Below are 21,615 nucleotides of genomic sequence, written 5' to 3'. Positions count from 1 at the left end.
TATTATGTGCCGTCACGTTTATGTTTGAGTTCACCCCGTGTTACTGCGATCTGCCAAGTTTCTCGTGACTGCTGTGGCCTCTTCTTTTTTCGAACAGTTTTAAAAATCTGATACGGCTAGACGGCAAACACTGCCTGTCACGTTTGTCCATCCCGTCCCGTATCCCATCCCCCTCCCCCTCCTCCCCACGTTTACATCATCTCACATCCATCCCGTTTTTATCCCTGGTGGCCTGCAACGGGATAGCCGCCATGGCCGCAGGGAAAAATAGCGTAAAATAAGCATACTATAGAGTAAGCTACTGCTCGAACAAGGCGTCAATGTGTCGTCCTTATAGATCTAGTTCCATCTTTTCGTGCTGGTGATCCAGTCGTAGAAAATATGCGACGTCTGCGTAGACGCCGTATTTACCAGCATCTGCGCAGCCATCACCCCAGCTGACAACACCTGCCAAGTACCACGTACCGTCGCTCTTTTGGTAAACCAAAGGACCGCCACTGTCTCCCTGTGCCAAACAAAAAACACAAACAAAAAGCACAAAAAACAATAACAAAAAACAACAACAACAATAATAATAATAACAAATACAAACAATTGAAAAGAAACAAAACAGTCAGAAGTTTATCATTCGTCACGTCGTTTTTACGTCTCGCTTTCGGGCAACGAAGATACGTAAATAATACGTTTTGTATCATGGTTTGTGTGTGTGTGCGTGTGTGCGTGTGTGCGTGTGTGCGTGTGTGTGTGTGTATGTGTGTGTGCTGATACGTGTACTATATTTTTTTTTCTTTTCATTTGTTTATCTTGTACGATGAAGCAGAAGGTGTCTTTTTTCAGTTTGATTACGTTGATTGCATAGTTAAATGTTTGTATTTGTTTCACTGTGAAAACTATGGTGACATCAAACGGAATTTTTAAAAAAAAATCATAAAAAAATTGCTCAACTTCGAATTCTCCCTCTTCCATGCGCCGTTCTCTTCCTATTTTGTTGACGCCACGTACATTGGTATGTATTGCTCTATACGATGCTATATTTCTCTATAAAAAGTTGTGTGTGTGTGTGTGTGTGTGTGTGTGGTGATTTTGATGTTCTCGCTAAAGCCATACTTATAGGCAGGGCTCGACACTAACGGTGGCCCGGGGCCACCAAAAACGCACATCGGGCCACCAAAATTTCAGAAATGAAGACTTTGGTGGCCTGATCGGGCCACCCAAAAAGGACGGATGTTTGCCTTTGGGCCACCAAAAATAAAAGTTAGTGTGGAGCCCTGTTATAGGTATGGCTGGATTCTGCAATATCCTCGTTACTTATAACCATTTAGTCGCAAAGAAATTTTGCTGTTAGGAAAACAAAACAAAAAAAGCAACTCTCATCTTGTAACCGTGAAATATTGTTTATGCATCTGTGAATCTTACCATGATTGTAGAAAGATAAGATGGAACTAATGATAAAAAAATACTAAAACATCATCACAAAATCAGAAAGTATTTTACAGAAATCTGCCATAATGGAGGGAAAATGGAAATTAATCCTTTAGAAAGTTGTTGCCATTTTCAAGGATCGGTTATACAATTAGCAATTAAGAACTTTTTGAAAATTCTGTAATTGAAAGAAGCAATTACGTAATGACTAAGAAACTGTTCATTTTTATGAAAGAGAATGTAACACAAGCAATGGATATTAAAACCCATAAATGCGATGAGGTAGCATAAATTCCACAAAATTGTGGTTTCCTGAAACAGATGCAATATTTTGTTCGACTCGGTTTTTTTTGTTTTTTTTTTGTTACGGATTTTGTAAGAAAATGAAAATTAATCTGAAGAAAAAGAATTCCATTCATTTTCTTTCGGTGACAAGTTAAAATGATTGCCTTCAGTGGTCATTGTTTGATATGGGGGGGGGCGATTTGTAGCATCTATGAATCAAATCAAACTTTAAAAAAAAAGAGAGAAAAGCAATTGAATTTCTGTTACCTTGGTATGTCCATTAAGAGATATAATATTGTCCTTACCTGGCACGAATCATACCCCCCTTTCGAGTATCCGGCACACATCATGGTATCATCAATTCCCCAGTATGCGTTCTTGCAGTTTCTTTCCGAGACAATTGGCACGTCGACTTGCTGTAAATAGGGATCATAAGAGGCTACGCGTACGTAGGGAAGGAAAGAAAATAAGATTAGAGAGGTAATGTTGCTGTTTTGTTGCTCTTTCTTCTTTTTATCCTTCCTTTTACTCATTTCCGTACAACCTGTTTTTTTTATTGCTATCATTCTTATCTCTGGCATTGGCAAATGCTGAGGGCATATTTAAATCACTTATGCTACACAAGGAAAGGCAAGGAAAAATTCGCCAAAGTATTTATTTTACGGCCCCCTTATGTGAGGTTACTTTCCAGGGATCAGATCCCAGGAAAACGGGGTCATCCTACTAGACCGACATCCACGAGTCATACAGCCCACGAGTTTGATATTGAAAACAGGTCCATGAGTCATATGGCTCACGAGTCACACAGCCCATGAGTTCGGCACCAGGCAAATTAAGCCCATGAGTTCAACACTGTTACAGGTACATAAAAACAGCCTACGAGTTCGACAGATACAACACCGGGCTTAATGTGTCAGTCTTGTGGGCCTTGTTAGCTTAGTGTCGAACTCATGGCCTGTATGGCTCGTGAGCTGTATAACTCATGGGCTGCATGACTTGTTAGCTGTATGACTCGTGGGCTGTATGACTCGTGGGCTGTATGACTCGTGGGTGTCGGTCTCGTGACGTGCACCCAGGAAGACTGCTCTTGGCACCCAGGTCCACTCTTTGACTATACCGTTGCCATGGTTGCCGTATATCTTCTTTCTCACAGCAGTTGTTAAGTATTTTGTCATGAAGCAACACCAGCACTTGATTTATCCTCTTTTTTTCTTCACTTTGTGATAAATTAATTTCAGATCGTACCTTCCTGGTCTCCCCAGCCTGTTACCCAGGCAACGGTGCCGGCACTTGGACGAGTTTGCGCCAAGCAAGCCGGTGAGACTCCCTTACACCAATCTACCGGCTCGCGGAGCTTGATGAGAGCGACGTCATTGCTATTGCTCAGGGATCCGTACCCTTCGTGAAGAATGATTTTCGATGCCGAGAATTTTTGATAGTACGATCCGTAGTAGTCGTTGACGTGGTGAGCACCCAGTACGAACTCGTAGTCGCTCAGATCAGGATCACCAATAGCGCTGTTTGGTAATTAAGGCATCACTCTTTTAGAGAGACGGAGAATTTTCCTTTCTTGACTCTATCATGAGATTTTAGCCTGATCTGATTTCATTTCATCTGGGGTGGCATACGTGACAAAGTTAGCTTGCTTTGACGCGCTCATAAAATTAGAAAATACAGTTCATCTTGCATCTGCCATAACGGCATTTATTTGTCTGTATTGTAGTATCATTATGGTGAGTAGATACAGGAGTCAGTTGCCGACATTCATACAGGGACACACAGCACCACTCATAGGGGCAATGCATACAAGATTTTTTTTTTTTTTTTTTTTTTTTTTTTGGGGGGGGGGGGGTATTGCTATTGTGATTTCCATTTCCCATCTGGCAGAATAGCTGTATAGCCACATTCCACTGCACTAGCTGGTCTTTCACTGGCCCAGTCGTAATACTTATGTAGGCCCTACTTGGGGCGGACCACTTTACCGGGTTATGGTTATAAAAGCACCTTGCTCTTCATGGGACAGTGAAAATGCATGGTGGCTTGTGTTAATTCAACATGATAAACTGACATCAGTTATGTGGCCAAATGGACATCTAAATATTAAGTGACTCATATTTCATATGTTTCTATTATTCTTCTTCAGATTACGTATACGCAAACACAAAAATGATTACCTCGTAGTTAAGTATGGAGCGCCAAGTGTCGCATAGTCTCCTTCGTGACGAAATTGGTTTTTCGTCGACAAGTGACAACGGCAATTTTGTCGACAAAATAGCAATGTCGTCACGAAATTGTCATTTTATGACGAAAGAGATTATGCGACACCTGGTGCCCCATACCTAACTACGAGTTTATCCTCGAAGTAGGGATGGTACAGTACTGGTGGAGATGAGAATTGGGCTTTTAACTTTTTGCGAGATACCAAGAAAACACTTATGATATAGTACAGAACATACCATTTTAAAAGGAATTCAAAGTTTATTTGATGAAAATCGGGTTTAGAATGACTGAAACATCCAGAAACAAAATAAAACAAAGTGCGTAATTAAGTGTGGGTCCCACATTTTATTAGAATTGCCCTTTTTTGGATATCTCAGCCATTTCAAAACCAATTTTCATCAAATAAACGTTGAATTCCTCATAGAATTACATGGTCTTTCATATTTCATAAGAGGTTTCTTATTATCTCACCAAAAAATGTTAGAAACCTGAAATTAAGTCTCAACCAAAACTATACAGTCCCTTTGAGGATCACGATCTGAACGAAACTATGTCCATGACATCATCTGTCAATTATCACTTAAGGACTAAAATTCATTTTGGCTAGCAAAGGACATTGGAATGCACTTTTCCCTACTGACAATCATATCTCGCATGTTTCCATGTTGATAATATGATTAACAAAAAATTTCAAGGAGACATGAAAGTTATACTTAGTCCAGACGAATCTAGAGCAAGGTGCATTCCAAATTAGTACTTTATATGCGACTGACAGATGATAACACTGACAAAATCTTGATTTGGAAGGTTTATTGTGGACGTATCCAAGTAATCTGAAGAAGAATAGTAGAAAATTTATACATGATAATTATATGACATAATAATTATGATCACTTAAATATTGTTATTGCTAAATAAGTGGTGATCAGGGTATTATGAATCAATACAAGTCAACACCAATTTACATTGAAAAGTCCCTTTAAATGCGATGAGCAAGGAGTATATAGCATGTATAGTGTTTCTTCGTATGGAGCATTAGATAGTCGAACTTACGTATGGAAGCAATGGGCAGCCGACAAGACCCACTGACTGTCGATGAGGGTTCCACCGCACCACTGACCACCGAAGGATATCTTACGGACTTGTACCTGCCACGGCCAACTATTCCGATTTGCCTCATATCCCCCGACGATTGTAGCCGACACCGTTGAGGGAGGGATTGCAGGTTCGCCGCAGGCTGGATCTCCTGGGTAGCGTGAAACGAACTTTATGTATGAGGTGCCAAATGTAGCATGGCCTATTTCGTAACGAAATGACTGATTTCGTAATCCGATATGCCATGTGACACTTGGCGCCCCATACCAAACTACGGTCATTGCCCACGGTTTAAACCATGTACATAGATTGTACCACATTCATGAATTCGGACCTATTAGATTGATATTTTGTTATTCTTCACTTGTCAATAACATGATATCTCGTTTTGTTCATCAAATTTATCTATATTTTTTACATTATTATTACAATTTGTATTATGTTACATTACTAAATTTATATTTTCTTCGGAGTTGTATTTGAAAGACCTATACCATTTTGTTGGTAATTGAAGAGGGGGTGTCCCCTCGCAAATTGGTCACGGAGTGTCATTTGAACAGTTTACTCTGAGACACAATAGAGATCATACAAGGCTTGTTTTACTCGGCCACCGTCTTCAAAAGGCCAGTGGTTGGTGAAAGATCTTCACAAGTCGTTAGCTGGTTACCATTTTAAACAAACAATGAACAATCAAATAAACAATAAAATAAGGTAAAATCCTTAGAAATCAGTCATATCATTTTTACCCTCCTTTCCCAACCAGAAATTTTGGAAATGCAATTTAATCGCTAAACGGTTTTCGATGTTGCAACAAGAATATCTACCAAATCAAAGCCGCTGTCGCCAACCGAGAAAACTTTACTTACGCCTATTGTTGAGGAAAAAATACTTTAAAGGACAAGTTCACCTTCATAAACATAAGGATTGAGAGAATGTAGCAATATTAGTAGAACACATCATTGAAAGTTTGAGGAAAATTGGACAATCCGTTCAAAAGTTGTGAATTTTTGAAGTTTTTGTGCAGTAACCGCTGGATGAGAAGACTACTGCAGTGTGTGAATAACTTAGATGTCACATGCGTACAACAATATAAGGAAAATATAAAGAGAATTTCACAAAATTTCATCTTTTGCAAAAAGTTCACATTCCCCCGACTCGTTACTGACAAATGTTATGGGTAATATTATTCCCCCTGCCTTTAGAAAGAGGCAAGTCCATTGCTCTTTTATTATGCGAAAAAAAGTGAAAATATGTTGAATTCTCTTTACTTTTTCTTTATACTGTTGTACGCATATGACTCACAAGCTGTAGTAGTCTCCTCATCCAGCGGTTCCAACTCAAAAATTTAAAAAAATCATAACTTTTGCATCGATTGTCCAATTTTCCTCAAACTTTCACTGATGTGTTCTACTAATATTGTTGCATTCTCTCAATCCTTATGTTTATGAAGGTGAACTTGTCCTTTAATAGCACGATACTATTTAACAGCTCTATAGAAACCAACTACACCCCGTGACAATGAACACTTTTGCAACGAAATTTCATTACAACTGAGTAAAATCCAGGTGTCAAAATTATTACAATTAAAACCTTTGCTAACATTTGCAGATTTAAAAAAAAACAGCTTCAGTGCTTTATAATTGTTTTAAAATGTGAGTTAGGGATAAGAATAACCAACATAAAAATGTTCATCAGTATAATCAGAAGAAGATTAGAGAAGATTAGGGACATCTACTTATATTTGCGGTTTTACAACGAAATTGTTGTACCGAAGGGTATTTTTTGATACAAGTGAATTACATGCATCAAATGTGATAACTCCTAAACATTTTAAGCACTGCTCCCAATGTTAAATGTTGGTTTTTGTCTATGGTTCAAAATTCCCTTTGGTCACAACAACATTTTCATAACGAAAGAAGGCCGCCGGTCCCGAGGATTTAGATAAAAGGGAAGTCGCCTATACTGACGACAGGCTGGCAGAGTTTGTGGAAAATTCGGCGGCCCTTAAATTTTCGGCGTGCGTATGACACTATTACTGTATTTGAAAAGAACAATGGTGATGACTGTCTTCAACCAGAGTTTGCATCAAACGTAAAACAGAATGTAAAAAGTTGATTATAGACAAACTAAGAAAAAGAGAAAGGCAAATATTACAAATGGGAAGATTAACTGACCTCAATCCAAAGACCAATCGTGCAAAGAATTAGCAACAACTGATAAATTAAACATTGCACAAAAGTAAATCCAGGGTTTCACAGCACTTATAAGTACACTATCTACAACAAGAGCACGATGAAAAATTTTCACAACAAAAGTCGCAAACCTAGAGCAGCTGCGTATGCGATAAGGCTTAGAAGAACAGCAAACTGGAACATCTTCTCTTCGTTTTTTCTTTCCCGACGTTTCGCGATCTTGTCTTCCCGAAAGAGAGCAGCAAGAAGAATAACTTTCCTGCCGACTTCTGTTACATTTTATGAGTGAATTGCGGACGTTTCTTCTTCGGTAAAGACGATGGTGCGCGTCTTTGGTAAAATTGCTGACGTCTGTGGTATGCAAAACAAACGTTGATTGGTTGCCACTTCATGCATATTCATATCCCTTTTGTTATCAGTCTCCGCCTGTCTGAGGATGGCTCTGCACCGTACAGAGTCAAACTGGAAAATCATCTTTGAAGCAGCTTGAACGTTTAGATGAATATAATCCTCATATAAAATGTAGATAGATTAATAACATGATGTAAGGCATACGACATAACATTACATCATGAAAAGGAATAGGAAAGAAAAATTTGGGGACGAAATCGCTTTCCTTCGCTTTTTTTTTCTTTATAAAACGGAGAATATAATATCGAAGGAAGAATCCGGGATTATAACTGTTTAACAACAGATGGATTTACTGATGGTTGGTGCAACGTGACCAGATGACGCTTTATAACCGTCATCTCATCAGCTACTGAGTACAACGCTTGTTTTAACAGTCGCTTTAGCCATACATGTTCATGTCAACATTTCCAAGTCAACCAATATTGAATTCACCTCTGACACTGAAAAAGAGAGAGCAATAAAACAGAACTTATTTCCACCGATTTTCGAACAAGTCAGCACAAAATTCTTCTAACTCTGAGAAGAAGAGTAAACAAAGATATCGAAAATTCAAAACGTCAACAAAATGGGCGGATTTGACATGCAAATTGAGGCAATGCACGGTATTGGGCTCGTCATCTGTCCATTGTCCAATCGCAGTGAAGACAAACATCGGTAGATAAAACCCTATATTCTATGTCCTTGATGATAATACGCCCGAATACAAAACGATGCAATCTAGTCACACTAAGTCACGCGCCTCATGTGCGCAGGTGTACTTTCTCCCTCAAGAAAATGAACTTTATCTATAGGTCTATTATCTGTATACCTTCAATTTCTTGCACGTCATATTTACCTTGAGAATTCGTCATCACTATCATCGCTGTAATATCAAAAGCGCTGATCTGACTGTAAAAAGCAGAAGAAAAAAAAAAAGAAGAAGAGCAGAAGTAGGTACTTTGTCGACTTTGCCAACAAAGGCAAATATAATTGCCTGGGAGACTAGTCGTCAACTCGAATCTTCCTGGTTGCAGAGACATCGCTGTAAAATAAGAATCAATCAATCAGTGATTGTAGCATTGGTGAAAACAGAACCAAAAAAACAAAACAAAACAAAACATGGGCAGGGGTGTACTGTAAAAAGAAAAAGTAAAATTACAGCAAATCTGACAGCAACATGCAGAGTCGCTAGAAAATTTGCTGTCAAAAAACAGGCTGTATGTAAGTGTAGTATACATTTCAGAACTGTAATTTAGATTTATAGGTCGCTATGTGACCTTGACTAGCAGAGATATACTGCAAAACGCTTAAAGGTAGAGGATACCTTTTACAGACCTCCCAAAATGCAGCAAAACATTAAATACGAACCTCAGGGGACTTGTTTAGGCCACTGCTGAGAAATTTGGAAGTTAACAGTTATCTACAATTTGAATAATGCACAAAACTCAATTACTCAGTAGTTCTGTGTTTCAGCCACACTTAAGCCTTTTTGTTGCAGTCTTCTGTATTTTTTATCTATAAACACAAATCTAAAAGTTTAAGAGCTGATGTAATAACATACCATAGAGTGTGTGGCAAGAACGTATATAGAAATGTTTGTAAGTTTTGATGAACTTTCTTCACAAAATATACATGATGGACACACATGCAGTGCATGAGTCTGCAAAGGTAGCCTAATAGTGTACTGGAATTTACGGTGAGCCCCGAAAAAAATTCAATTCAAAATCTAACGGTCAATAAAAATGTATTAAATGTTACCTTCGACTTTCAATACTTCATGGGAGTTTCTAAAATGATACTCTCTTCAACATACCACTTTATTTATACAACTCTTCATTTAAGGCATGCAAATGGGATTCCCTACCTTTAACCCTATAAAGCCCAAGGGGGGGCACATTGTGCCCCCCCTACCAGATTTTCATTTGCAACTCCTTCGCCCTTTATCCGATTTCAACCAAATTTGGTGACTTTTCCTAAGATCTTATTGCGAACATTTTGATATATAATTTAGCTATATTTGATGTTGCTGGTTGCCATGGTAACCATAAACTGACAACCATGTCAGTCAGATTTTGCATCTTTTTTCTGTTCCCATTTTATTTAACAGCATTACAGTGGATGAAATGGGTGTTTCTTGGCTGAAATTTGTTGAAGGAGCAAAATTTGAAGTAATTATGGTCCTGGAAAGTTTTTCTTATTATTTCCTTTGTTTTTATGAGACAAAGGCATAAAACAATAGATATAATAGAGATAATTGAAAAAAATAATATTTTCTAAAGATTGCCCTTCTATTTTGTGTTATTTTGATTCCCTCACCCAAGTTATGCCTCTAATATCATAAGTTTATCATATTATCAATTTGCAATCTTGAAATTCCACTATTATGCAAATATGAAGTGTCATAACTATACATGTACCCATCCGAAACATTTCATCTCAGGTCTCATAATGTATTATTATGTTGACATGAATAGCGCCCCCATGTGGTGACCTTGAGAAATTTCAACTGTAACAAATCATAAGATTCCACTTGCTTATCATTTGTGACAAATATGAAAATGATTGGTCTATAATAAGACATATATAATGAGGATAAAGAAATTATACAGAAAAATCATGTTTTTAGCATATTTCCTATGTATTTCTTTATATTTTGGAAAATAGCGCGCTCCATGGGTGACCTTGAGAAAATTCAAATGTACGGTCATGTAGAGTATGAGTTACTCTACCCATGTGCCAAATATGACGATGATACATCAAATAATAAAAAAGTTATATAGGGGGGGCACAATGTGCCCCCCCTTGGGCCTGCGAGGGGTCAAAATAGCTTGGGCTTAATAGGGTTAACATATCATTTCTGTAGAAAAAAAAAAACATGCATGTTATAACTTCTTACAGGTGTCTTAAGGCAGTATAATCCACGAACTCCTGATTGCTATAGGCAAGAATAATAGATTGAAAGAGTACCCCTTTGAACACCTTGGGGTGCAATTTTGAACCCTGTGGGTTCATTAAGGCACCCCTTTATAGGGAGTCAGGGGTTCAAATTTTGAGGCAAAGGGGATTGCTGCTATTGTATTACGCCTAGAGGTTCAATTTTTGTGTGCTGTAAGGGATTAGAACCATCACTGGCTATCCGGCGGAAGCTCTGTAGTCAATTTTATAGCAGGTGTGACGCATGTCTAACAATCAGAATGCCGTTAGTTCAAATCCAACCCGAGTATTTATATAACATGTCCATGATTTTATAAGCTGATGTCCAGCTTCGCTTTTATTGCTATAATATGTCCAAGAAATATCATATTGAACAATCATGTCTTAGGAGAATGTCCGCAGGCTGTTGTTCTATTTCTATTGTTTAATAGTCAATGATACGAGAATGTCCAGCTGTGCAATATTGTTATAGTTCTTATGTCATAAAGCCAAGCTTCGTCCGGCTTTACATTACTCTTATACCTCTTTAGCATAAGTCAATAAAAGGAGAACGTCCGGATTTACATACCGGTAGCAGTGCACTCTGTGCTGCTATTGATAAAGTGGCCTTCATAGACTCCCCCACTATTTATTGGTTAGACTAACAATGTCAATGTCATTTTGTGTGTGTATATTATATATGTATGTATGTATGTATATATATATATATATATATATATATATATATACGTGTATATTATACAAGTTACAGGTAATCATTCCATGTATATCATATACATGTATGTATGACGTCTGTATAGCTCTGCTGAATAAACCATGTTGAACCAGCTATGTATATATATATATATATATATATATATGAGGAGAAGGATAACCAGTCACACACACACACCAACACACATATATATATATGTTTATATATATATATACATATATATAATATATATATATATATATATATATATATATATATATAATATAAACATGAAGAAACAGAAAACGGTGCGTAGCTTTAAGATTATTGTTTCTCTTAATGTCCATTTTTTCTTTTTCTTTTTTTTTTTTTGGGGGGGGGGGGAATGAACGAGTTGAACAATTTTGTCGTACGCCGGGAATCGAACCCTAGTCCTTTGGCATGAAACACCATCGCCATAACCGCTCGGTTATCAAATATCAGGTATAATGATTCTCTACTACCAGCGATGCACATCACATCACGCAAATACAAAACAACCACAGTCATGACAGTCACAAATTTTCCGAAAGGACATGATCGAACGGATCTACTCTATAAAAAAAAAAAATAAAAAAAAACATATCCACATCAGTCAATCTCCCAATCATTATTCTCCCAACCATCACAATTGCGAGGAGTCCATGGGCGGAGTTACAAAAGAAGAGACAAAGACTTAATCGTGTATTATACTAACTTGCCTTGTGCAGTTTATTCTGTTCTTCGATACCATTAATTCTCTCTATGGCGATTATACGCCCTGGTATCTATTTGATGTTTGATCGCAAAAGTGCATTTTTTTTTTAGATATAAATTTCAAACTAAGTCCACGATCAGAGAAAAACACCACCACCCCCCCCCCCCAAAAAATCCCATGATACCTCATTTGACAAATTTGGGATTAAAACATCCCATATTACCTTATATTTGTCTTTGTTAATTGCAGGTTTAATATCTTAAAGGACAAGTCCACCTTCATATATATATATATATATATATATATATATATATATATATATATATATGGATTGAGAGAATGCAGCAATACTAGTAGAACACATCAGTGAAAGTTTGAGGAAAATTGGACAATCCGTTCAAAAGTTACGAATATTTTAAGTACCTGCGCAGTCACTGCTGGAAGAGAAGACTACTACAGTGTATGATGTCACATGCGTACAACTATATAAGGAAAATGAAAAGAGAGTTTCACAAAACTTTACTTTTTGAATAAAGTGCACATTTCTTCGACTTGCTACTGACGTATGTCAAGGGTAATATTATTCCCCCTGCCTTCTGAAAGAGAGAAGTCGAGTGTTCTTTTGTCATGCGAGAAAAATGGAAATATGTTGAATTTTCTTTATTCTTTCTTTATGTCGTTGTACTCATGTGACATCACAAGCTATAGTAGTCTTTTCATCCAGCCGTGACTGAGCAGAAACTTCAAAAATTCATAACTTTTTAACGGATTGTCCGATTTTGCTCAAACTCTCACTGATGTGTTCTAATAATATTGCTGCATTCACTCAACCCACATGTATATGAAGGTGAACTTGTCCTTTAAATTAACAAGAATAGCTTTCTACGATCGAACTCTTCATATAATGCGTTCTGTCTGTGTCAAAACTGTGTCTTCAGTTGTCAACATGAAATTAACCAATAAGGAACGACTAACATCTATTGGACATTTTATTTAGTCGACGTGTCTAATCATAATAATATGATACGTGGATTCTATACTTGTCATCGAAGGTGCAATTGAGTGCCCATACGTTGAATTTCATATCATATTTTGCTTAGACTTTATTTTTTCATGGGGTTTTAATCTAAACATATGCTCGAACTAGGCATCAAGGTTTCGTACTCGGGTCTAGCTCGCTGCTTTCTTTTCGGCGATCCACTCCTGGAACTTTGAGACATCTGCGTAGACGCCGTATTTCCCAGGATCTGCGCAGCCATCTCCCCAGCTGACCACGCCCCCAAGGTACCATACCGGTACGTCATCATTCGGATCCATGAAAACCAAAGGACCACCACTATCTCCCTGTAGAGAAAAAGAAATTGGAAAACGAAACGAGAAAAGCAAAAACAACAACAGTCAAAAGATAAAATTTCATCTCGCTTTCGGGTAAACAAAATCACGCAACAATAGGCCTACCTTTCTATAAAATGATAATTGTGCGTGTGTGTCTGTGTGTGTGTGTGTTTGCCCATGTCATGCATGTGGGCCTACTATGATATTGCTCTATTTTGAATACTTTGTGGGATTGCAACTTTGAGTTCTTTTCCGTGAGCCTTGATACTCTCATCTTAATAAATACTTAATCACGTGTACTGACGTGCATTGCTTTACACATTGCTTTATTTCTTGATTTAAAAAAGTTGCTACCATGTTAATGTTAATTTTTTCCTGTGATGTTTATATTTTTTCTCCCAAGTTCGCTTTTCGAGCTAGTCAAACTAAAATCACACCTATAAGCAAGCTAATGGTTATCAAGCGAGAGTGATCAGCCCGGCATTCTTGGAAAGCAGAAGACAAAACAACATGTAAAATCGGGTGATGTTTACTGTTGCGAAGGTTTATCAATCGAAAATGACATACGGTTCGTTAATCCGAGAAATTAGATGAGGTTTGTTAATCCGACATTTTGGCGTTGTTTCCAAGGTTCGTTCATTTAAAAAAAATGAAATAAAATTCGTTATTCCGAAGGTTCGTTTGCCCGGAAACGAAAAGAAGGTGTATATAACTAACCTTCGGAATAACGAATCTTATTTTATCATCGCATTTAAGAACCCTTAGAATAACGAACCTTATTTATTTTTTAACAAACCTTCGGAATAAAAAACAAACAAACTTCGCAATTACGATCTGTAACCGTAATATCGAATAAGCAACCAATCTCGTTCTACCCAATCTACTTCTCTTTTCTTTCAGAAACGCAATAATGATTCAAAATATTACTCGTGTATACATTATTATGAAATTTCTATTCCTCTCTCAATATATTGCTGGAATCCATATAGTAATTTCCTCACATTTAATTCTGCTGCAAAAAATTCTCATCTTGTAACCCTAAATTGTACTGCAAATCATGTATCATGTATATTGTATGAAGATAATAGTTAACTAATCAGAAGAAATATAATGTCGGCAAAAATCCGAAAGCATTTTACAAAGATATGATGACATAATATCAGAGATAAAAAGGAAATAAATCCTCTGGAAAGGCGTTACCATTTCAGGCATCAGTAATACACTTAGTAACTTAGTAATGAAGAATACTTTGAAAAGTCTTCAACTGAAACAAGTAACAAACGTATGAAAGACAAACTGCTTAAATGAAAGAGAATACTTTCGTACTGTATCTTCTAAAACACAACATTAGTGATGAATATTAAAATCACACTTATTCGCGATGCAGCACCAAACTGTATCAAAATGTTAACAAAGAGAGAGGTTTGCGGTATGATATGTGGGAAATTCAGAAAAGGACTGTGGAGAGGAAATACGGGAAAGTGACGATGAAAGTGTTGAGGGAGAGTAGAGTTTTCTTGTGTTGTGAATCGTTGGGATGAGAAGGTGGAATGACCATGTTGACCAAAATGTTGTTTCTGGGATTTTACTGATTAGACGCAATATAATATTATATCGTATACGATTCGTTTTTCTTTTAGTACTGACAATGTAAGATAATGAAAATCATCTTTAGAAAATGGATTTCTTTCATTCGTTTCTGATGACTAATTTTTTGGCTGCGTATACATTGTCACTGTTTGATAAGGGGGGGGGGGGGGTGTCCGTACATGAACTTAAATAAGAGTTAATAAGAAAGACCAACAAAACAATTTATATAAACTATGGGGATTTCAGAATTCAGTATGAACTTGGTTACCTTGGTGTGTCGATCACGATTTTGCGAGTGCCCTTACCTGGCAGGCATCCTTTCCACCTTCAGAATATCCGGCACAAATCATGGAAGGATAGATCTCATCTTTCGAATATGCTGTTGTGCAGTCGTCATAGGAGACAATTGGCACGTCGACTTGTTGTAAAAATGGACTCTCTGAAGCTTCTACGTTCGAGAAAGAGCAATGAAGAGAGAAAGGAAAATAACATTCGGGGGGGGTACGACTTTTTTGTTTTGTTGTTGTTCTTCCTCCTTTCTCTTCATCCTTATCATTAATGTTTGTTTGTCCTCACTTCTTTACACTCTTTTTCAATATTTATTTCTGGCATTTGAAAACAATGCAAGCAAGTATGGATGAAGATATAGATTGTGCAAACTTGTATGTTTTTGATGGAGCATTCGCATGGTTATCTGTAAATGTATTGTATCAAGAGATAAATTATCGGAATTTGAACGCTGTTCCCTGGTTCATTGCAGAAGTAGTGCATCAGGCATTTCCATAGCTTGGGCGGACAGAGAGAGTTTGGACTTGCAGATGAACCTAACTCTGTTTTCACTTAATGAATGTATGAATGTAATGAATGAAAGATTGTAAGGCCCGACCAACCATGTTTGAAGACAGAGTGCTCATGAACTTTTATTTGCGTTGCTCTCCTCAAATGCTACCTGATCCGACAATCAGGGCATTTAGAGTGGATGCTGTATGGTTAATCTGCAGATTTGTTTGATCTATAGATAAAATCTTTTTTTTAAAAAAAGTACTGAGAAGTCTGCTTGCCTGATAATTAACCATGCGACTATACAAATAAAGGGATATAAATCGCCTTAATGAATATTTCACATTCTGCATATTTCATACAAGGTTATTTTCCACCCGTTTGCACCAGGATTCGATGCCACAAATATTATGCGTGGCATTCAGCGGTCCACCATTTTCGCCATAGCATAATCATAGTACAGACTTCTTTCTCACAAAACTGTTGTAAGTATTTTTGTCACGAAAAAAACAGTATGACGATCACCTGGCTTCCTCAATTAGTGGTATAGGCTATTTTACTCTCATTACAGATTGTACTATGTTACTTCAAATAACCCAGAAAATGAACAAGAAGAGAGCCGGAGAGGCTTTTACATTAAGGCCAATTAAACAATATTGAGTCCAACACGTCCAAGCCTCAGCTCACGATATGTATCTGCGTCCAAATTTTTGAACTCTTTGATCAAGCACATTGGGTTGACGATGCTCACATGCACGGCAAATCAGCAGAAATTATAATTATATGTATATAATGATAAAGAGAGAGAGAGGGGGGGGGGGATTGAAAGGTTACATGAGAACACGTACTCTCCTGGTCCCCCCAGCCTGTAACCAAGGCAGTGGTGCCAACTTCCGGTGGATCGCTCCGCATACAAGCTGCCGAGACTCCGTCGCTGAAGTCCACCGGATTTTCCAGCTTGATAAGGGCGATGTCGTTGTCAAAGCTGTCGGCTTGGTAATGCTCGTGAAGGATGATATTCGATGCCTTGTATTTCTGATAGTACTGCCCTTCGTTGTCGATGTGGTGACCGCCCAGAACAAACTCGTAGTAGATCACATCCTCAGGATATGTAATGAGGCTGTTGGGTATGTAAATGACAGAGAAATTTTCTTTCTTTTACTTTAGATGTTAGTCTGGTCTATCTCACATTCACAGGTTTCGTCTCACCTTTGCCCTAATTCATTCCTTCTTGAACCGGTGTAGCAGTGTAAAACGCCCCCATGAGAGCGGCGAGTCCGTCCCGGGCCAGCATTTCTTAAATTTTAGGAATATACGCCTCCCCGGGCGTCACCACTATAGTTTTCAGGGGAAGTTGCCTCCCCTAAGGAATGAGTGCCTCCTTTTGTGCTGAGCGCCTCTTCCTAAAAGTAAAGCGCTTTCTAGTATTTTCAATATGAGATCAGTAGTTGCTGTGGATATCCTCCATCTATCTTTATCAAAGATCAATGGTCGTCTTTATACTGCTGTAGTTGCCTCATAGTTACGCTTGTAAATGTTTGCTACACAGGCAAATGCGAACATGAAATTAGAGATACAGCAGGCCCTACATTAAGGAGCTTTAGACTTTAGACGCGCGGACGTTCAGAAGGAAAAAAAAACATGGTCTGAGCGTGTACAGAAGCGCACGTCAACTTGACCCGCGCTACTGCGCACGCTCAGACCATGTTTTTTTCCCTTTGAACGTCCGCGCGTCTAAAATCTAAAGCTCCCTATTTTTCGTCTGCGACGTCTTTGTTCGACTCTGACTGATACGCATTACTTTGCTGTCATACTATTGTGGAGGAGATACGAGATTCAGTCACCGAGAGGAACACACACTTGGTACACATAAACACTCAAAAAAGTAGTATCATTTTAAAAAAATGATTCAAATCAAATCAAGCCATCTATGATTTGCATGTTGTTGTTGTCGCCATCATTTTCCATCTGACGAGATGACTGGATAGCCTATATTCCCCTGCACTAGCTGGTCTTTCATGGAGATCAATCGTATCTATGTACTTGGGGAGGACCACCTACTGCACCTAGTTCACCGGGATATGCACCCTGCTCTTTGCAATGAGCAGGCTGCGTAACTTTATGACTAACCATGCATATGACTAACCATAATATTTAGTCATATATTATATGACCGATCACGAATTGGCACACAAAACTGATATCTGCACCTGGCCGAAAAAGAAAAGAAACCAAAAAATGTCAACGGTACAGCGTTGAACTGTCACTGACTGCAATCCAGGTGATACCGTATGTGAACAAGTAAGCTACCTTTTCTGAAAGCAGTCAAAGCTCTCTTTTTTTTCCTTTCTTGTATCCTATCTCTACGCAAGTCATTTTCCCCTATACTCTTTTCTTCTTTGTATGTTTCATTGTATATAAAAGCTGCAAGCAAAGCTTCAGCTGTATAGCCGTGCTGTGTTATTTTTGTAACAACATTGTAAATCCAAAGGAGACAAAATGACTTAAATCAAATCAAATCAATCAAATCAACGCATCTTCATTCGGGACATGCAATTATAGTTGGACTTACTCTTCGAAGCAATGGGCAGCGGACAGGACCCACTGATCGTCAATGAGGGTTCCACCGCACCAGTGGATAATACCCCACTTTCGGACTTGTACTTGCCACGGCCAACTCCCCTCTGTGGCGTCACGACCCCCGACGATGGCGGCCGACACGGTTGAAGGAGGGATCGCAGGTGTGCCACAGGCTGCATATCCGCCACGAAACGAAATTTATTCATTATTGACTTCTTTTTCCCCAGTCTTAACATGTATTTGGTAAAGCTCTATCAAGACAGTGTGTATTCAGCATTGTCAGCAGTAAAGCAATGACTGAATGGGCTATTACAGAGGTGAAAACATTCAGGACTGTCTCTCTAGCGTCTTAAATTTAGTAATAATAAACACGTAATGTTTTCCTTAAGTTGGATCTATAGTTTAGAGACGCTTACGATGGTAAGAAGTTACATTTGAAATACCAATGAGTATGTCGGTAACTGAAGGGGTCGATGCCACCGTAAAATGTCTTCTCGAAAAGGACACTACTGTTCTTTTGACAATTCGTCTTCGAGCTTGGGTCATTGTAAAAGTAAGGAGCAGGTTGCCGAACTCCTCAAAAAATACGACATGGTGATAATCAACAACTAACTATACACATCGAAACACCCCGTGGTTCTAACAAAATGTTGGTTAGTTGCCAACGTTTGCCAATCACTTGCCCACCGGTCGCCGTGTGCCATTCGAAATAAAGACAAGTATTCATAGAATCCTGTGCTACGGACGCGATCAGCTTACACAAAAGATCGTTATAATGCTTGTTTTATCTGACCAAAGTATTCAAAGGACAAATGGTTGGTGATCGATTTTAAACAAACAAAATCGTAACTGGTTTCCAATTTAAAACGAGCAGTGAGCAATCAATCAAACAAACATGCAAAGAAAAAAACAAACACGTAATGCATAAGTCTCGGCAAAGGCATACAAGCGCTGGAAATAAGTTGCATTGTATTACCCTCCTTTTGGCAAAATTGAAATGTTGGAGTACAATTTGGTCGCTAAACGGTATTCAATGCCGCAGCAAAAACAGGTACTTAGTAGCTGATCTTAGCCGAGGACGCCAACCAACAACTAACAGCCTACGGGTAAAACTAACAACACACGACATCATTTTAAGCTGTAACAACTACAGGGTTCTCCCGTTGTAATGAACACTGTTATAACGAGATTTCATAACAACAAAGTAAAAATTCAAGTGTCCAAATTATTATCATTGAAGTCTGTACTGTAAAATTTACTTTAGTTACAACGAAATTTTGATATAAGGAAAGAAGACCGTCGGCTACGAGGATTTAGTTATACCGGAAGCTGGCTATAAACATACTGACGACAGATGGGCAGAGTTTGTGGAAAATTCGGCGGCCGTTAAATTCTCCTCTTGTACAGGTTCCTATAAATGACAGAAATATTTGGAAAGAATAATGATGACGACTTCGTCGTTAGATATAGACCTGTATTCATCAAAGTTTACATTGAACAACATGAGCACAATGAATAGTTGATATAAACAAACTGAGAAAGAGAGAGAAGCAAACAAAATATCACAAATGTGAAGATTAACTGATCTTAATCAAAAGACCAATCGGGAAAAGAATTAGCAATAACTAAATACATTGAACATGTGGTTTAACGGCACTTATTAGTACACTGTCTCTACAATATGCGCTTGATGATGAATTTTCACAACAGAAGTCGCAAACCTGCAGCGGTGTAGGCGATAAGGCTTAGAAGAACAGCAAACTGAAGCATCATCTCTTCCTTTTTCTTTCCTAACGTTTCGAGATCTTTTCTTCCCGAAAGACAACCTCAAGAATATCTTTCTTCCTGATCTCTTAATTCATATTCCGTGAGTGAATTGCGGACGTTTTATCGTCAATAGAGCTGATGGTGTGTGTCCTTAGAAAATGCTGACATCTGTGAGAAGCGATACAATCATTGATTGGTTGTCACGTCACACATATTCATAACCTTTTTGTTATCAGTCTCCGCCAGTCTGAGGATGGCGCCGCACCGTACAAAGTCAAACTGAAAATCATCTTTATGGCAGCTCGAACGTTTAGTGGTAAATAATTATCATACAGAACGGAGATAGCATGATGACCTGTCGCTGACCGATAACAAGTGACCGATTCAGTTATTCTTTAACCTCATTTTAATCTACCATTATTTGGAACACTAATAGAATAGGGAGGCTTTCCCCTTGACAGACCAGGAATCCACCTGGAATATGATTTTGTAGAGGTATGCAATACCGAAACAATAAGCCCGTTGAGAGGTACCTTGTGCACAGTGGTATACATAACCTTTCTTTTTTCCATTTGGTTCGGCACTTCACTTTTTTTTTCCAAAGTGACATAGCCCTATACTCATAAGCCTGCCCAATGTAATATGAGATTCATTAATCATGATCAAAACAAGAATGAATTTGCGTAGATCAGGTAATCAGAATGATCCATCGATAACTATTAACGCTTGTGGAAGCATCCATTTCATTATTTCCAAATGCAATGAGCCAGGTGCGTTGCTACGTCAGTGCATGAATTATCTCTTGTAAGGCATAGCCCCCAGTTAAAAAAAATACCATAAAAAACAGTACCCAAACCGAATTAGTCTATAGATGCGCTTAATAATGCGATTTTCGGCTTTCCATAATGGGCTAGAGAAATGGCGCACGAAACGAAGGAATGATCGGCCTTTTGTGCTTCTCATAAATGTCAGCATATCCTGGTCTCCGGGGGGTAGCCGGAGAACAGAACATGGGTGTTCGATTTTTTTTTTTTTTTTTCAGGAGACCTTTTTTTCCAGTCACTGCTGCTGTCTCCACGATGTCTCCGCGCGACGTCTCCCAAGTTGTGGCCACATCATGGAGACTCTTGTGCGCGACCTCAGGCTTGCGGAGACTCATTGTGACCTACCACGGTGACGAGTTGTGGAGACATAGGGAGAGAGTTCTCCGGGTAAGATTCACCCCACGAGCGTCTTAACAGACACCTTCTCGGCGCGCCTCGGCGGTTCTTCGGCTTCTTCGGTTCTCCGGAGGCTATCCCGCGTTTACCCTGGTCGATCGCAGGGTAAGACTTCGCCTCCGGACTCGAAGCTGTCCACCGTGTTGCGTCTTAGAACAGAAACAATCTCCGCAGAACAATCGTCGCCGCAGACTACCCCAAGGTTATCTTACGTTTTGTGGTGGCCTGTTAAGACGGGCCTTACGTCGTCACCTTTTTTTTTTGGAGATGTCTCGGACGTCGCCTTTGAGTCGCCAACTTAAGACAACCCTGACTCACACTGTGCGATTTCTTAGGCGATTCACACTGTGCGATGACGCATCGCCAGAAATCGCA

The 21,615-nt window shown here is 38.6% G+C and overlaps 2 protein-coding genes across 2 annotated transcripts; both read right to left on the bottom strand.

Annotated features, from left to right (window-relative positions):
• Nucleotides 1–331: 331 nt before the first annotated feature.
• On the bottom strand, nt 332–7,460 carry LOC139711370 (trypsin-2-like). Its single transcript, XM_071623259.1, has 5 exons — nt 7,346–7,460; nt 4,981–5,173; nt 2,953–3,224; nt 2,013–2,146; nt 332–505 (listed from the first exon to the last, which is right to left on the bottom strand). The coding sequence occupies exons 1-5, from the start codon at nt 7,395–7,397 to the stop codon at nt 332–334; spliced, it is 825 nt and encodes a 274-aa protein (XP_071479360.1). The 5' UTR covers nt 7,398–7,460.
• Nucleotides 7,461–13,138: 5,678 nt separating this feature from the next.
• Nucleotides 13,139–21,179, bottom strand: LOC139711369 (trypsin-1-like). Its single transcript, XM_071623258.1, has 5 exons — nt 21,068–21,179; nt 18,246–18,426; nt 16,522–16,793; nt 15,199–15,341; nt 13,139–13,312 (listed from the first exon to the last, which is right to left on the bottom strand). The coding sequence occupies exons 1-5, from the start codon at nt 21,177–21,179 to the stop codon at nt 13,139–13,141; spliced, it is 882 nt and encodes a 293-aa protein (XP_071479359.1).
• Nucleotides 21,180–21,615: the final 436 nt, after the last annotated feature.

The sequence above is a fragment of the Diadema antillarum genome, unplaced genomic scaffold (genome assembly GCF_040938485.1).
Source record: "Diadema antillarum isolate AM-2024a unplaced genomic scaffold, OU_Dant_1.0 seq00001649_RagTag, whole genome shotgun sequence".
Lineage (NCBI taxonomy): Eukaryota > Metazoa > Echinodermata > Echinoidea > Diadematoida > Diadematidae > Diadema > Diadema antillarum.
Note: the sequence above shows the minus strand (reverse complement) of the source record. Positions and strands in the feature narration are given on the sequence as shown.

Coding starts and splice junctions, on each gene's coding strand:
- LOC139711370 (XM_071623259.1), bottom strand. CDS start 7,397: ATGTTCCAGTTTGCTGTTCTTCTAAGCCTTATCGCATACGCAGCTGCT. Junction 2,147..2,952: donor AGGCTGGGGAGACCAGGAAG/GTACGATCTGAA, acceptor ACGTACGCGTAG/CCTCTTATGATCCCTATTTA. Junction 506..2,012: donor GGGGGTATGATTCGTGCCAG/GTAAGGACAATA, acceptor TGTTTGGCACAG/GGAGACAGTGGCGGTCCTTT.
- LOC139711369 (XM_071623258.1), bottom strand. CDS start 21,179: ATGAGTCTCCGCAAGCCTGAGGTCGCGCACAAGAGTCTCCATGATGTG. Junction 16,794..18,245: donor GCTGCCCATTGCTTCGAAGA/GTAAGTCCAACT, acceptor CATACCCAACAG/CCTCATTACATATCCTGAGG. Junction 13,313..15,198: donor GTGGAAAGGATGCCTGCCAG/GTAAGGGCACTC, acceptor TTTTCTCTACAG/GGAGATAGTGGTGGTCCTTT.